Source organism: Moschus berezovskii, chromosome 12 (genome assembly GCF_049115385.1).
Source record: "Moschus berezovskii isolate FMDL1 chromosome 12, NW_MosBer_1.0, whole genome shotgun sequence".
In the NCBI taxonomy this organism is placed as follows: domain Eukaryota; kingdom Metazoa; phylum Chordata; class Mammalia; order Artiodactyla; family Moschidae; genus Moschus; species Moschus berezovskii.
The window spans coordinates 44,350,694-44,368,468 of NC_142471.1; the positions used below are offsets into that span (position 1 = coordinate 44,350,694).

Consider the following 17,775-nt stretch of genomic DNA (forward strand, 5'->3'; position numbering starts at 1 on the left):
TCTATGATAGAGTATAATTCCACCATATGCATACTTCTAACACACACAGAAGAATATATGCACATATTTATTTTATTTTTGTATGCTTATTTTAATTTATAGATTCCACGTAAAATATATTTTTAACTTGAAGATATAGAGATTGATGTGTGAGTGTTTAGTTGCTGAGTCTTGTCTGACTCTGTGTGACCTCATGGACCATAGCCAGCCAGGCTCCTTTGTCTATGGGCTTATTCTGGCAAGAACACTGGAGTGGGTTTCCATTTCTTCCTCCAGGGGATCTTCCTGACCCCTGTAGAACCTGTGTCTCCTGTAGCTCCTGCATTGGCAGGAGAATTTTTTAACCACTGAGGCATCTGGGAAGCCCATAGAGATTGATACATATTTGTAATTTGTTGATTTTGCCAGATAACTCTCTCCCATTTTACCTTCTCTTCCAGGTAATGAGTCACAGAGGCAGCAAACCACAGCTATGCCTTTAGATCCTGTCTGGTTGCTGAGATCTGCAGCTCACTCCACCCACAGGTATTTGAGTATCATCTGTTGCTTCTCCTTTGGGCAAAGATGTTCTGCCTGTTGAGACGGGCTGTCTGGGGTCTGCATGTGCTCTGGGGGACTCAGAGCCTACTGGCCTGGGAGGGCAGGGTTTATCCTAGTCCTTGGCCTCTGGTCCCAAACCACAGCGTAGGATAGGAAAAATGGCTCTCACTCAGGACGTTGCACATACAGACATAATGACTTCTTGTGGTTGCTTCAAAAACATATACAAGAGTTTCTGCCCATTGGCACTTCTATCCCCAGGAGCTGCTCCCATGAAGAGGGGCTGTTAAAAATGACTTCCAGTAGGACTGCTACAGAAGAAAGTCACTGAGCTTGGAATTGGGGTATAAGCCAAGGAAGCCAATTGCCTAGAACCCCCAACCCATTTTGCTTCCCACAGCATGTCTGCCATTAGAAGACCAGGAGAAAGCACCAGTCTTCAGCATACTTCTCTGTGTTCTTCACACAGGAGACTCTGGGTGGGACTCAAACAAAACTGGAGTCTGGGAGTAGTGCTGGGAAAATATGTCATGATGTAGGGTGAGGGAAAGGACCCAACATTCTATTGCGTTTACAGATATTACAATGATTGCTGAGAATCTAGAAGCATTCACCTTCAGTTCCCAAGCAGCTGTCTTAATTAAAATGCTGCTAAAAGAAGCAAATCAATTATCAGATACCTTACAAGATGGTTTATTCTAACACACAGAAAATTGCTTATGACTATCGCATTACTGCTTTAGGTTATCAGTTAACCAAGGCTGCTAATGAACTACATTGTTATCAAGTCAGATAAAAGATGCTCTGGGAGTTCAGGCAAATTATTACAAAACAGCGCTTTGTTTTCAAATATAACACATCTTTTATCACACAAGGTGAGTAACCTAATCTAAAGAGAACCAGTCCATGTAGCCACCTGGATTTCTATTGAATGAAAAGGCAAAGAGTATTCCTTAATACAGCCCAGAAACCCAGGGTTAATATTAAGGGGAGAGAGATGTGAATGGGGCCTGCATCATGCAGCCTTGGGTTTATGTCTCTTCCAGTTGTGTCCTCCATGACAAGGTACGGACATTGTCATAGACACCACAAAATAATCCTATAAGCAAAACAATAATCACTTGCTTTGGTGTGTTCACTACAAGCCATGGCAGCTGCTTTCTCTTTTCATCCTTTCTTGGTACCACCATTCGAAAGCTGCCGAGCTGTGGGGCCATTCCACAGCTGTCAGAGCCCTTTCTCCCACTCCAGCCCAGCCTGTATTTCTTCTTCTGGAAAGTCTCTCCGTCATTTATAGAAATGGAGACTGCCCAAAGATTTTCACGTTTCAGTTCCCTTGAATGCTGACAGATGGATTCTTCTGACAGCTAAGAAGTTGAGGCCAACAGTTCTAGACAAGGCTGTTCACCTCTTGGTAGACTGGTGCTAAAGAAGCTGTGTCTTGAGTTTGGTTTTCATTCCATGAGCTACTTGCTACTGATAGGATCCATGGACACAGTGTAGTCATGAAGCATGAACAACTCTGACACTGGAAACCAGGCTAGGCAGTGAGCATGTATTGACTTTCAAACTTTCTTACTGCTGGAAAGAGTCTCTTACATCTCCTTATGCAGTTAGCTCCTTGCAGAAGAGAAACACTATTTTCTTCCAGGACAGAGGCACTGTAAATTCTATAAGTTTATTTGCTCTGCATTTTGAGTTCCATGTGAAGGTCCATTATCAGCTTTGGATGCTCAAATTCAAGCTGTCTTCAATGAGAAGCTGTCCAGAGTGTCCTCCTGAAGAGGCTGCTCACTCAGAGCTCAATCACATGTGCATTTCTGGAAAGAAAAAGAGCCATCTGGAAGACTCATTAATACCCAGATCTGAGCTAGGTACCAAAAGAAAGAGAAAGAGACTTTTGGAGACTCTAGGATTACAGTGGCTGCCTTAATCCTATTTTCCACCACATCCTCCAAAATCATACAGATCAACAAGGAGAGAAGCAAAAAACTAAAGTAGTAACAGGGGCGCCTGTATGTCCTTGTTTTCCTGGGACCATCCCGGAGAATGTCTCCCAATGATAAGTTAATGCCTGCTAATGCTGAAAAGTCTTTTAACCAAATCCCACACAAATTCCTGAAAAAAAAAAAAAGACTCAAAAAGATAGGAACAGGTGGGTTTCCTTAATGTGATAAAACACGTGTACTTTAGCCCTAAATCTAACATCTTAATGAAAACCACTAGAGAATTTCCCACAAAGGTCAGGCAAAAGACAAAATATACTCACTGTTTCCACTATTATTTAACACTGGTGATTTTAGCCAATGCAATCAGAGAGGAGAAAACAATTAGAGGCTTATTGGAAGAGAAGATCTACAATTTGGCAGAAGACATAATATGATGAAAACTCAAGGAGATCAAGAATAAAATAAAAAAAAACAATAAAAGCATTCAATATGTCAGCTGCTATCATGTTAATACCCCAAATCAATGACCAAGTAGGAGACATGATGGGAAATTCCATTTACTAAAGCAACAAAAACATGAAATATTTAGAAGTAAACTTAATAAGAAATGTGAAAAATCCATGAGTAAAATCTGAAAACTCTCCTGAGACACACAAAAACAGACTTGTAAAAAGCATATATTTGTGTCAGTGAAGGATAATATCCTCAAAAAGTCAATTGTCTTCAATTTAATATGTAAACATAATGTAACTCCAATAAAAATTGCAAGATGTTTGTTTCTGTAGCTAGATTCTGAGGTTGATTGTAAAGTTTATATGGAAAACAAATACACAGGAATAGCTAGACTGGAATAGCAAGGTGTGTGGGAGCCAGCCACACCGGGTAATACATGAAGTCACCATAAGAAAGAGTGTGATAATAGCACATGAATAACCACAAATACCACTGGAGAATAATACGAAGTCCAGAAATATCCAACTATATGTGAACATTTTTAACATGATAAAGGTGACAAGTAAAATACGGGGGGAAATACAGTGATTTTGAAAAATGATATTAAGATAACTAGACTGCCATTTGGGGAAATGGATCTATATCTCATACCATGCCCCATACCAAATGAATCAGAGATCCAAATAAAAGTAAACACATACAAGAACCAGAATAATATATATATGCATATAAAAACATTTATCTAATTTTATAAAAATTGTATATATGCAAATCTTTTAATTAAACATATTTTTGTAAAAGGAACACAGGGAAGATAAAACAGGAACTGTTGAGATTAATTACCTCAAAGCAGTGGGTAGGAGCCGGAGAAGGCAATGGCACCCCACTCCAGTACTCTTGCCTGGAAAAATCCCATGGATGGAGGAGCCTGGTAGGCTGTAGTCCATGGGGTCACCAAGAGTCGGACACGACTGAGTGACTTCACTTTCACTTTTCACTTTCACGCATTGGAGAAGGAAATGGCAACCCACTCCACTGTTCTTGCCTGGAGAATCCCAGGGACGGCAGAGCCTGGTGGCTGCCGTCTATGGGGTCACACAGAGTCGGATATGACTGACGCGACTTAGCAGCAGCAACAGTGGGTAGGAGCAGGGTGGAGTGGAAAGGAGAGCAGAACATCTCTAAGTTTACCTATTTACACGTTTTTAGTTTAAAACTGTATATGTGTTTCACATACTCAAAAAATAAAATTAAACTACAAAGATTAAGAAATTAAACAAAAACCAGCATATACACTGAAACAAATATCTCTAACTATATATTCAATTGATAGCATAACCACACTGAGAAAATAATTAATTCAACTTGAACACAATACTCTGCACACATGAAGGACTAAATTCTAAGAACAAAGAGCAGCAAAGAAATTTTTAAGTGAGTTTGTAGTTGTACAGCATTGTAATTCTTGAAGTATGTATTTTGTGTGTATTATAGGATAGAGCAAATGGATAAAAATATTTATATAGTTGGGAAACAGGGCTTTCACTTTCGAGGAGACAAAACAGAAATATGGAATGAGGAAATCTTAAGAAGAACATTACGCTGAGTTTTTGATGCATACTGGTAAATATGCATGTGCTGACTGTCCATTGAGAAGGTCTCTAAGTAGTGATGCCTCAGTAGCCATAAGCACCCATTGTGCTCAGATTTTGGTTTCTAAAAACTACTCCATGTTAAAGAAAAGAAAGAGGGTGGAGGTGGGGGTAAGAAAACATGGATCTAGGAGAAATGCGTGATTCCAAGTCTGAGCAGGAACAGTGTAAGGTGAGCATAGAACACTGTATAATTTCAGAAGTCTATGAAATTCTTAGTGACTACTGGAATCCCGTCTAAAGCCACCAAGAATTGACGTGTGATGATAACTTGGGACAATTTAAACATCAAAAAGATTCATGATGGTGATGAATTATAATGCATTGAAGTCCTTAGGAATAATGTTCAACAAAGAAGAGAAGAATGCCAGCTATTAAATGTAGAAGGAATGATGGAATTAGAAAGTCTGTACTATGTAGCCCTCAGTGCAATAACTATTCAAACACAGGCCACGAACAGACGTAAAACCATTGGGTGAAGAATTACTTGGGTCAGGGTGTTCCCACAGTCTCAAAGTCCCCCCTTGGATTATTTACTCATTGCAAACGAGGAATTTTCTCTCTACCAGGAAAGATCTAGTTGTCACTTCCTTCGCCAAGCAGTTAAAAGCAGTGTCACCAACAGTGAGAGCCTGGAGTCGTGTGACTCCTGATGCAGTGCACTGAGAGATAAGCACCCAGTGTCACCTCTGCAGTAATCATGACAACGTTCCCAATCTGAATCTACTCAGGAGGAGACAGGCAAATCCAGGAAATAGAACATGATGCCAGAAGCTTAAGTACTTCAAACCTGACAATTCCGTGGGGCATCGAGAGAAACTAAAAAGGGACAAAATCAAGTACAATGGCCCCTGGCTTAGAAAAAGAGCTATAAGAGATACATGGGAAACAATCAGAGAAATTTGAATACAGGCTGTGAAGGAGATGATGCTATTGAATTACTACCCATTTCCATTCATTTCTTACCATTCCTGTCATTGTGATTATGCAGGAGATACATGATGCGTAAATATTATGATATCTACGCTAGTTTTTAAGCGAATCAGAAAAAATTATGCTTGCAGAGTCAAAGCAAACAGAGCAAAATGTTAGTTTATGGATCTAGGTGAAGGGTGTAGATGTTTTTATCGCACTGTTCTTTCAACATTTCTGTGGCTTTGAAGATTTTTCAAAAAGGACAGTGAGATCACGTGGCTGGTACCTGAGGTGCGGGAAAGCAGGACTAGGGGACGTGGGTTGTGAACCGACCATTCAGATAAGCCTGAAGGAGATGCCTTCTTTCCTGGGAACAGAGCTCCTTTAGCCATAACCTCGAATCCCGTTCCCCTTCCTGAAAGGCTGCCCTATATGCTCAGGCACTGTCTATTCTGAGACTTCACAGCAGCGTTGAAAATCTGACACCTCTGCCAAACTGATGGCTTGATGACACAAAGAAAATTTTGGATTTTTTTTTTTTTTCATCAAATGGTTTAAGCAGGCTACAGTTGACTGGCTTCTGTCAAAGAGAAGGTCTTGGAAAACCAAGTCAAATAAGATAAAAATTTAACCATCTTGCTGTTAAAACCCAGTTTTCTCAGCTCTCATCAGGCAAATGCCCCACAGCTTCATTTAAAATCTTGCCAAAGTACTGCCGGATTAGGACTTTCCACAACTGTCCTAAAGACATGATGATTCCGGACCGAGTCTCAGCCAGCCTGACACACCAAGACTTCTGTCCCATGCCTAGCAATCCCCCTCCCATCCTGCAGGGGTCATGCAGGAGAGCCTCCAGCCTGCACAGGACAGGAAAGGGACTGCCTTTCCTCCTCTCTGTATGAACCATCCGTCACTCTTACAACTCACCTTTCGGAGAAACTCAGGTTTAACCTGCAAAACAGGCAGACAGGATGTTTACTAAATCATTCCTAGATGACCAAAAGCACGGGCAAAATTCTGCTACGGGAGAATGGCTGGCATGTCTTTTGCTTTTCCATTCTCTGGTCTATTGGCTTCCCGACTAAGCCTGACTCCATCTAGTGTCAGTTTTGGAAACTTGAACTGTGTCTTCCTTCTCAGTAGAAGAGCTCTGGTGTGATAATGCTGAGAACAGTTCCCTGCACGTGGTGGGCGAGTAGATGCAGGGGAACCCCATCCAGCCATTAGCTCCCAGCCACCCACCTCTCCCCATCTTTTGTCTCTTCCCTTAGTTCCTCTGCCTCTGCCTTCCTCCTGCACCCTTCACACTCCTTCTCCTGTACTTCACTCTCACAATGTTTATTGTTGATGCCTATGGCAGCCACCTCGCCTGGGTTATGGAAATTTCCTCCTATAGCTCCAATGTATCAAAATAATTCAGAACATCCAAATGTACAAAAGGGCTTCCTGGTGGCTCAGTGGTCATGAATCCACCTGCTAATGCAGGAGACGCGGGTTCAATCCCTGGATTGGGAAAAACTCCTGGAGAAGGAAATGACAATCCACTGGAAAATCCCATGGACAGAGGAGCCTGGCGGGCTATGGTCCATGGGGTCACAAAAGAGTCAGACTCAACTGAGCAACTAAACAACAAATATACCGAACAGATGCTCCTCTGACCTGATCATAGGTTGGAAGATGAAACCATAGTAACTGTTCATTCAATGCTCTTGAACTGGTTTGTGATGTACTGTTCACAGCAGCATCTTCACACAGCAGCATCTGTGTGTCAGACCTTCATTATGAGTCATCACAGCCTTTCACATTCCCTCCCCCAACATGCACATATGCATGCACAAAGGCACCAGGATTAAAAATTGGGTATTGTGAAATCTTTCCGTTTTGTGAATCCCATGACTAAGAGGTCCCTGAATCAGAGTTTACACCAGTTCTGGGAACTTCCAGGGGGCACTGGAGCTTCCAAAGCATGATGCCTTAACCCAAATTGTCCCCTGATGAGTGTGAGCTGTTTGGATGATCAAGATAGCATGGCTCAAGGGTGGTTAAGAAGATCACTCTGTTAGAACCTCCACCAGCCCACTCGATCATCCTGACACAGGGCCAGAGCTGGCCACTGCAGCCTTCAGCCACATGCCAGGGTGCCTCAGCCACCCAGGAAAGGGCCCCTGAGACCATGCTGTGGGCAGAGTCCGCCATCGCAGGCACAGCTCATCCATCCAAAACTGACCCAATCCTACACTTCCCACCACAGAGACGAGCTGGGCCCCAAAAACAATGCAGACTCTGGGTCTGGGGTACACCTATACATTCCCAGGTCCCCTCACCCCCACCATCATGAGCTTTAGGTCCCCAGAAATTATTGGCAGACCCCATACATCTGGAGAAGGAAATGGCACCCCACTCCAGTGTTCTTGCCTGGAGAATCCCAGGGACGGGGGAGCCTGGTGGGCTTCCGTCTACGGGTTCGCACAGAGTCGGACACAACTGAAGCGACTTAGCAGTAGCAGCAGCATACATCTGAAGGAGGGCAGAGCCTCAAGAAAGTGAAAGTATTGAGAAAATCCATTTCCAGCTCATCCCCAGGACATCCCCCTGACTGCAGAGTACCACACATCCATCTCTCCTTCATCCATAGAGCCACATATTTCTTCAAGAGATGCTACTTTGTACTTACCAAGCCCCAGGTCCCAGGGAAGAACTGGAGGGGGGACTGTGCTTTGCATCCCTCTAAAAGCCCATCAGCCCATCTCAACTCAGATTCTGCCCTGAATACCAGCCACTCACTGAACATCTCCTCCATGAGGAAGTCTCCAGAAGCCTCAGACTTACCATATTCGAAAAAGGTAGTCACCAACATATCCCACCCCCACCCAGCCCACTGTCCACCCCTGCTCTACTGCCTACTTCCCAAAGGGCATCTCCAGCTAGGACGTCCCCACTCCAACAAATGCTACTGATTCTTAATTCTGGCCTGAACCTTCACCCTGCCCCCAAGAGACTGGCTGCCTCCTTGGTATCACTCAGATCCTCATTTCAGGGGGCTTTGCAGTAGCTTGTTGCTATCTGAGTGAAGAGCCTTCCATATGATACAAAACAGCAAGTGCAACTGTCCTGAGTTAGGATTGTCTTTGGAGGACAAGGGCTCTATTCAGAAGAGCAGTGTGGCTGGATGGCAGCAGGGAAGCTGGAAACAGAACACATGTAGTTTCCCAATTGGGACATAGCAGTGGCTGGGGACATGATCATGAGAGTGGGCGATCCACTGGGAGGACTCTGAGCAGGAGATAAGGCAAAATCTAACCCAAGTGCAGAAAAGAGCCCAAGCTTACTTTGACTACTTAATACCCTGTGTCTCATGACACATGAGGATGGCCCAAAGGAGGGGAGAGTGAGAACAGGGAGGCCAGGGTGCATCCTGGGCCCCTAGGAAGCATTTCAAAGTGGGAAGAGGGCAAGAATGTCAGGCAAGGGAGAGGGATAGAGAAGCAGGAGCGAAAATGAGGAGGACTCAAGTCGGTAGTGACCTTACCTTGAAGTTCTCTTCTTTAGTGCAATGGTCTCTAAACAGAGAAAGCAGTCTGTTAGGAAGCGGGCACTGTGATGGTGGTGAACTCTCTCGGTGCCAGGCCAGCAGGATGGGGTCAGAGCCCACCAGACTCGGGCGATGCTGAGAGGTTCCTGGGATTGGGGCCACTGAGGGGGTTGTCTTGGGCTGAGTGCTCTGCCCCCTCCCCATTGGCACTGTTGAAACTTCTCTACCCAGTCCCTCACCGAGCCCCCTAGCTCAGCACCCGGGTGAGACTGAGGTTTCTCTAGAAATAGATGCCCCAGCCCCCTGCCAGTTTTCCCTCCCCCTCTCCCTCCTTGAGGCCCTCTCACCCTTAGGAGATCTAGGGTGTCTCTTAGTGTGCTGAAGAGACCATTTTCTCTTTCCCTTATTCCTAGGGAAACAGAAGCAGTGGCAAGTGAACTATGACGAGTTAAGTTCCCTGTGCAGTGGGACACACTGGAAGCCCTCAAATGCAGTCTCCTCCTTGCCCTGCCTCCCCTTTTGGATATCTTTACAGATAATAATCACATTTTCAAGAGACACCATGTCCTTCCTCCCTGTCCTCTGGAAACTGCCTTACCATCCCATTAAGCCATCCTATGGGGGTTGGATTTTGCAGGTCGCCCCTTTAGAGACAAGGGGTGCAAATCAATGTTGTATTTTGCTACTGAAACTCACTGAGTATTCAGCACCTACCTAAGGACCCAGATCTCCACAGCTGCAACAGGGTGTGGAGAACCACGCTGGGCGCTCGTAAACCCAGCTCTGCTTGGGTCACGAGGAGACAGTACTCAGAACCACTCAGTGCAGGGCTTGCCCAATTTATGGGGGAAAAAATGCAACTTGGCCCAGGTCATCAGTGCCGGCCACACCTCCCGCCACCCACCCATGTCAGCAGCAGCCTCACCACTTCCTGGGATTGATTTCATCTCATCACATCATTTGGGTAAAAGAAAAGAAATTTCTATCAGAAGCCAACTCAGCTCCCTTCCCCACATTTCCCCAAGAAAACTGATTCTTAAGAATATCAAGAATAACTAAATGGAAAAGTACAGACAGACAGAAGCAGAGAGAGACAGACACAGAGAAGTCACTGCATTTCTTTTCGATCCATGTTTTTTATGCTCTCTACAGCCAGTTTTACCCTCAGAGCCTCACACCAGATAACCGGCCAGAATATGTCTTGTCTCAGGAAAGGGCAGAGCCAGGGCTGAGCATCACTGTTTCCTTACCGTTGAAGCCTACATTTGTGCTTCTCAGGTCAGAGGAATCGTTATCAAACATGTGTTTCCTGATCATGCAGAACTTCAGGGCCAGGAAGCCGGCCGATATGGCGATGCCCACAGCAGTCCCGATGATGGCGTATTTGATATCTGGAGGGCAGGGAGGAATCGAACAAGGGGCTTTAATCAGTCATCACCCAGCAAAAGTCTTCCGCAGCTCCCTTTACGTCAGAACGAAGTCCAAAGTCTTATACTTGGACCTTTACATTACATAGTCCAACCTGCTGCATGCAAGTGTGTTCAGTTGCTCAGTTGTGTCCAACTCTTTTACAATTTTATGGAATGTTGCCCACCAGGCTCCTCTGTCCATGGAATTTCCCAGGCAAGAACCTTGGAGTGGGTTGCCATTTCCTCCTCCAAGGTATCTTCATGACCCAGGGGTTGAACCCGCATCTCCTACATTGGCAGGCAGATTCTTTACCACTGAGCCACCTGGGAAATCCCAACCCACTGAGGCAAGCCTAATTTTCCAGTCTCCTGGGAACATGCTCCTTCCCTACCGCTCCACCTACACTTCATCTTGTCTTCCTGGAACTCCAGCCCTGATCGCTTCAGCTGTGGGAACCATTCCCAAATGACTGGTGGCTCCTTTCTCTGTCGTCTTGCAGTCATCCTCACTTATCCCTGCGTCAGCTCATCCATGTGTGTGTCGATTGCCTGCTCTGGTGTGTGCTGAAGGCAAATGAATGAGCCCTTGACTCCATCCTGAGGGGCCTGCAGTCAGCGGCGGAAGACAGGAGCTCACTCGAATGCCGAGTGACAAGGTGGGCTGCTGTGGAAACTGACAGTCTTCCCAGAGGCGATGACGTGGAAGGTGTACTGTACATGGAGAGCTGAACTCTGAGGTGGAGAGAGGCTGGGATGGTGCAAGTGGAGGGAGGCACTGGCCAGGGCAAAGCCTGCTATCTGGGGGCTCACGGCTGCAGTGCAGGGCTGCATCTCATAGAGTGGACAGACGTGGCCCTGATGACTCATGTCCCCTTTGAGGGCAGGCTGTCATTCAGTGCCATGCCCCAAGGATAAGGATAGAGCCATGTTAGCCACTCAGACAGGTCTGGGGGTGAACACTGCCCTGGTTCCATGATGATTGGGAGGAAATGGATGCCCATTTCCATTTCCAGGATGCCCCACCTGCCCATGCATTTTGGAGTGCCTCCTCCTGCCCCTCAGCCCTGCATCCAGAATCCACTAGGCAGCCACCTACCAGTTTCAGCTCCAACAGGCTTGCCTGTTGCTAACACTTGAGCGGCCCCAACATCTGCAAAGACAAAACCCCCAAATTCTGGTTAGAACAGAACTGCTGGCCAAGATCAGGCTGGGGGGTCTCAGGCCAAAGCCCTGTCCCCAACCGTCCACTCAATAGGTCTGGTGAAGTCTGCCACAGGAAACCTCCTGCTCGGCCACCACACTCAGGAGCACAGAGGTGGTTCTTGGTTGCCACAGTGTCCGGGAGCTTTGCTGGGATGTCAGAACCTCTGCCAAAGCAGGAGTGAGAGTACACTGAGTTAAACCAGATTATTTTAATCCCATTAGAAGACCGCTTTTTATTTCATTCATTTTATCAAAGATCTTTTTTTTTTTTTAGGTTAACAGTTCTTTTTTAGCTGTAAGTTAAACCAGCTCTTTAACATGGTTTCTAAGATCCACACCGGGATCCCCACCTGCCTCTCTAGTCTCTTCCTCACTCCCAAGAACCCTCTCACTCTGGCCAGACTGATTGATCCCAGCTCCCTACCCAGGCCAGGACCAGCTGCCACATCCTTTGCCCAGCTCCGTCTTCTCCCCTATTCCTTCTTCACCCCATCTTGGCTCTGTGTCACTTTCTCCTGACACCCCACATCTGGCTTAGCTGCCCCTCTGGATGCTTCACAGGGGCTGTACCTACCCACTGTAACTGACCACACCATTTATTTAAGAACATTACATAGCATGACGGTGAGCCAGGCACTGTCCCCAGAGCTTCTCAGCTATTCACCCACTGATGGGTCTTCTGGCTAGTCTTCCCCCTAGGCTGAGTGGTGCCCTGTGGAGTGCTTTATCCCCAGCATTTGACACCGTGTCTGGCCCACAGGAGGCATTAGTAGACATTGGATGTATGAATGAATGATGGTAACAGAGCATGCTGCAGGGGGGCTCACCCTTCTCGCCTAGACTTGAAACCTTAAGAGAGGAGATGTGACTCACAAGCTGGACCTTGGTCCCTGAAGATGGGCTCTAGAAGAGCTAAGATGGACCCATGGGCCTTGTAAAGAAAAGTGTGCATTAACTGGCCACTTCCTCTGAGGCAGACATTGGGGGCAGCACTTGCATTCATATATTCAATATTCAGAACAAGAGCTCTGTGAGTCAGGTACTGTCATCCCTAGCATTTGATGAATGAGGAATCCAGCACTTGAGGATGTGCCCAAGGGGCAAAGAGAAGTGGAGAGTGGCAGTCCTGCCACCTTAACCCAGAGCCCCGGGATGCCTTGAGAACTCAAATCCCAGGCAGCTAACTAATAGAATGATGCCCAAACCTCAAGACCGAGGACTGGAGGGCTGAGACAAGGGCAGGTGGGTGGTGAGACCCAAACTTGATTCTTAGGCTCAAATTTCCAGGCAAGGCAGAAGTCCCCGTTGGTCCTAATAGGGAGCAGCTGACTTCATTGAGAGGGACCACATCTTCCCCAACTTAGCTCCAAGAGAAGCCCACCTCCTGAGTCCTGACCTCATGGAGGGCAAATGGTGGCTACTCGGTCACCAAAGTGACAAGACATCCATGTGACCACGTTCAGTGCTGCCCAGGGGTTGGGCAGACACTCCACAGAGGACATCTTCGCTGAGTGCCCTGGTGGGGAAGGGACCATTGTAATAGACTTTAGGGGTTTTCTGATGGCCTCACCTGGTGATGAAAAAGCTGGAGGACTCCGAAGCAAAAGTACACAGCCTTGTTCTAGTCACTAGTCTTCTTAGAAATCTGGTGACTTCTGTCATTGATGGGCCCACATGGGGCCTATCCACTCACTCACATACCACAGACACCACAGAACACAATATGACCCCGGTTCTATCAGTTCTTTGAAGTCCCCGCTGAGCTTCATTGTTTCTTTACATTTATTCTTCACATTAAGCCTGCCACTCTAGCCAGCTTGAAAACCTTTCCAGGGATTGGACAAAGCTTTGTGTTTCACACATGGTAGGGCTAGGCTGCTAGAATCACTGAACGGAACTGACTTCTGGGCTGATGCTGGAAATCCTGAAGTGTGTGCTGCATGCTCACGAGGGGGCCTTTCCAACACCAGTCTACCCCACACGGCCTTTACTGGACAGAAGACAAGGGACAGGGAAGGCAGGCAGCAGTGTGGGGCCAGGTCCACTAAGGGCCAGCCTCTCCTCCTGCCCCCTCAGGGGTCTTCTCCTGGTGACCACGGCTCTGAATGACCATCTGCTGCTGCTGCTGCTGCTGCTGCTAAGTCACTTCAGTCGTGTCCGACTCTGTGTGACCCCATAGACGGCAGCCCACCATCACACAGCATAAAATCTATATATGAGCCTGAAGTGAAACTTGAACAGGGAAAGAAGAAAGGATATAGATCAGAAAGAGCGGAAAGGTGGAAAGAGTCAGAGAGACACAAGGACACATGGAAACAGAGGGACACACACAAATGCTCTGCCAGAGAAGGTCAGACTGCTGATGAGCAGGCAGAGAAGGAAAGAGAGAAAGAATGTCTAGTGTCCAAAAAAAGCCTGGCCCTGGTCTTCCCAGCAGCACCAGGCCCCCAGTCCTCATCAGGCTGCCCAGTGTCCTTCATCGGTCTGCCCAGCAAATGCATCCTCCTGAGTGTTCCACTCTTTCTGCCCCTCCCAGGCAGGGGTCCCTGGCTCAGCTCAGCTCCCACTCTCACCCCCATGGGCTCAGGCTCCTTAGACCCCTCCCTCCATGCTCTCTCCTGGGTCCACCCCGAGATTAGGAGGCTGCTCCTAGTCCCTGACCCCAAACAGGTTCCCTGGGCCTCGGGGACTGGGTGAAGTCCAAGGTCAGAGACTGAGTGAGTCCCCTCCCTGGGGCTGCAGATCAGACAGCTGCAGGTGCCAGACTCCAAGAGTGGGCTAAGCTGTGCACTCCATCAGCCATCTCCCGTCTCAGTAATTCCTGCTAGCCATCCAGACAGCCACTTGGCGGCAGCCTTTTCCCTCCTCGGGGAGGGAAATCCTCCAAGCCGCCCTCCCGTGCTCAGCATCTCAGCCTTGCATTCTAAGATCCCTTGGTGAGGACCTGTCAGAACCACACTTATACCGGCCACCCCCACCACCGCCTCCTGCCAAGATCATCACCTCCTGCGCTGTAGACCCCTGCAAGCCCCCAGGGATGATTTCCCCTGGCTCTGCAAAGTAGCTGGAGGATGGACTGCTGGTCTGTGAGCATAGCCAGAGGCCTCCTGACTGCTCCTGCTTCAGGTTTGTCAGAGACACAAGAGGAAAAACACACCACATTTTATTTAATGAAATTCTCTGGGTTCTCACATGCAAACATGAATTGGCAGCTTAGTACCCAGAAAACAGTCTCTTAAAACCTGGGGATAGTTCAAGGGGGTTGAGCAGGGGCTGATTGAATCAAGGTTGGTGTCCAGGGGGCACACAGGGACCCTCTGACTGATAGATTCACATGGCTGTAGTAGGCACATGCGTGCATACGTGCTAAGTCCCTTCAGTCGTGTCCAACTCCTTGCAACCCTATGGACTGTAGCCTGCCAGGCTCCTTGTCCTTAGGATTCTCCAGGCAAGAATACTGGAGTGGGTTGCCACGCCCTTCTCCAGGGGATCTTCCTGACCAAGGATTGAACCCACGTCTCTCATGTCTCTTGCACTGGCAGGCACAGTGCTGCCTAAATCTGGCTTTACAGTCAACACTACGCTAGGACTGTCTACACTGAGTCAGGTGCAGAGTGCAGGAGCCAGCTTTTGCTGGTGTGCAGAGTCGGACATGACTTAGGGACTAAGCAGCAGCACCGGAAGAGCAGAGAGTAGGGGTGCTGCCTCTAGATGGGCCTGCTGAGATTCCAGGGCCTCTACCCACACTGTCCCCATGCACGCTCAGGTCCAGCCCTGCACCCCAGCACTCTCACCAAACCACTCACCTAAGGCTACGCCTGCCCAGAAGATGGTGCTTTTTTCTAAGATGTACGAAGACACCATTACGGCTCTGAGTCTAGAGTGACTCTTCCTCCCAGGCCCACTTTGGACAGGCAACTGACAGAGACCTGACACCCCAGCCTTCCCTGCAAAATAGCCAGTGCCCACCCCCTCTCTGCAGCCCTTCCCCCCTACAGAGTACAATCTGCTCTCTGCAAGTGGTTTCCCAACAGGAAGGAATCTCCTGCAAGAGTAAATAGTCCTGAAGCCTGGAGGCTCCCTGTGTCCCCCTCCTCCAGGACTGGAAGGTTAGCCTCAGAGGAAGACAGAGGCAAGGCTGCTCCGGGGAGTGAGTGGAAGGCACAGGGTGGCCTGCTCTATCTCAGCTGGAATCTGACCCTGAGAGCCCATCCCCATCATCCAGACCTCCCGAGTTGCCCACACCTGTTGGGTCCACCCTTCCTGGGAACTGGCCCTCTTCACCACCCTTATTTGGGCAGAATCAGGCTGTGTGTTTCCAGTTGTGGGGCAGTGGGCGTGCTTGCAACGCAGATGTCGTTCTATAAGTATCTGGACTAAAAATAGGGAGAGGCTGCCCTAAGTGTTTGTCAATTGATGCCTGGCCATTTTCATCTTGAAACTTAAATATTACAGAATGGCTCCTAACTTTAGATCACATAAATTCCAATGTTCTCAGCTCAAGGAAGGGGGTCTCAGATAACTAGAGAAGACATCTATCCTATCCTAGCAAAGTACACACATAGGCATGAAGTACCTTTGGTGTGCTCCGCATGGCCCTGGTGACCAGGGGGATCCAAGTGCTCTTGGACAAAAGACTCTGGCGCCCCATGAAGGAGCTCGCACAGTGATGGACAGACAAGACTGACACAAGAAAAGATCAGAGTGCTGCAGGAGGTGTTCAGCATCTTCCTGCAAACCTGCATCCCCAGGAGCTGGAAGAAGTCTGAACAGGGGTGTGTGGGGAACACTTGCCATGTGGCCCCCCATATTTCCTGGCCATTTGGCTTCAGGCAGCACCTTGGTTTTCTTTTGGGGAAACACCTCCCTTTGATTCCCTTGAGGCTGGTCCCAGGATGGACGTGTGAACTATCCTGATTAGTCAGATACTACATCTTCCAGTCAGCAGTGACTGGTCAAGGGGTGATCCCACTCAGGCCAGTAAGACTCAACTCTGGGTCTTTGTGGAAGATACTGAGAAAGTGTACGGCCATACCACCCTGAACGCGCCCGATCTCGTCTGGAATTGGTAACTGTGGGATTGAGGGAGACCCACAGGCTAGAGAGAATGTGCTGAGATTGAAACCCTCACTGACCAGGGTCATGCTAGGTTTAGGTTTGGAGAAGGCAATAGCACCCCACTCCAATACTCTTGCCTGGAAAATCACATGAATGGAGGAGCCTGGTAGGCTGCAGTCCATGGGGTCACTAAGAGTTGGAATGACTGAGTGACTTCCCTTTCACTTTTCATTTTCATGCATTGGAGAAGGAAATGGCAACCCACTCCAGTTCTCTTGCCTGGAGAATCCCAGGGACAGGGGAGCCTGGTGGGCTTATGTCTATGGGGTCGCACAGAGTCGGACACGACTGAAGCAACTTAGCAGCAGCAGCAGCAGGTTTAGGTTTAGTCGTTAAGTCGTGTCTGACTCTTGCAATGCCATGGACTATACAGCCCACCAGGTTCTTCTGTCCATAGGATTTACCAGGCACAGTGGGTTGCCATTTCCTTCTCCAGAGGATCTTCCCAACCCATGGATTGAGCTCTGGTCTCCTGCATTGCAGGCAGACTCTTACTGACTGAGCCACCAGGAAGGTCAGGCTAAGACCAAATCTAAGACAGGTTTTGAGCCCCTGAAGCACCTCTTCTTGACTTCTCAGCCACCTCAGTAAGGAAACACTTTTTTACCTTATAGTCTAACCTGAGCTAAGTAATTGTCACCTGCAAGCATCCTGATGATTCAAGTGGCAGGTCCTTCACACAGCAGAGAGTGCTGGCTGTGAACCAGGAGCTCACGACACAGCCTCAGATAAACCCAACTACGATCCACCAACTAAGCAAACCTATGTGCCTCTGGGCCTTTGCACATGCTGCCATTTGATGCAATACCTTTCTTGTCTCCATGGAAAGCGCTTACTTATCCTCCAAGATATAGCACAAAGCCGCCACCTCTGCAAGTCCCCTGCTCTCTGCTGGCTTAGGATCCCCCTGCAACCTCATCACATATCTGCCCCTGCCCTGTCTGTACTGTCCTGCAGAATGTTCTAGGGCATGAAGGACACACTTCCTAGCCCCAGTTCCTCCC

At 47.8% G+C, this 17,775-nt stretch overlaps 1 protein-coding gene across 4 annotated transcripts in view; it reads right to left on the bottom strand.

Moving 5' to 3' along the window:
- TMEM273 (transmembrane protein 273) overlaps positions 1 to 17,775 on the bottom strand; it is a 43,197-nt gene continuing 25,422 nt past the window's right edge. For 2 of the 4 annotated variants that reach the window (XR_016038753.1, XR_016038752.1), the window contains 6 exons: positions 11,547 to 11,600; positions 10,292 to 10,432; positions 9,039 to 9,069; positions 7,169 to 7,270; positions 6,437 to 6,460; positions 1 to 2,360 (listed from right to left, as the gene is read on the bottom strand). Coding sequence is in view for 1 of the 4 variants with exons in the window: in XM_055425263.2 (XP_055281238.1) it covers positions 2,336 to 2,360; positions 9,039 to 9,069; positions 10,292 to 10,432; positions 11,547 to 11,600 (251 nt within the window). In the remaining 3 variants the exon portion in view is untranslated. The remainder of the gene's footprint in view (positions 2,361 to 6,436; positions 6,461 to 7,168; positions 7,271 to 9,038; positions 9,070 to 10,291; positions 10,433 to 11,546; positions 11,601 to 17,775) is intronic. The other 2 variants (XR_016038754.1, XM_055425263.2) reach the window with 2 other exon arrangements.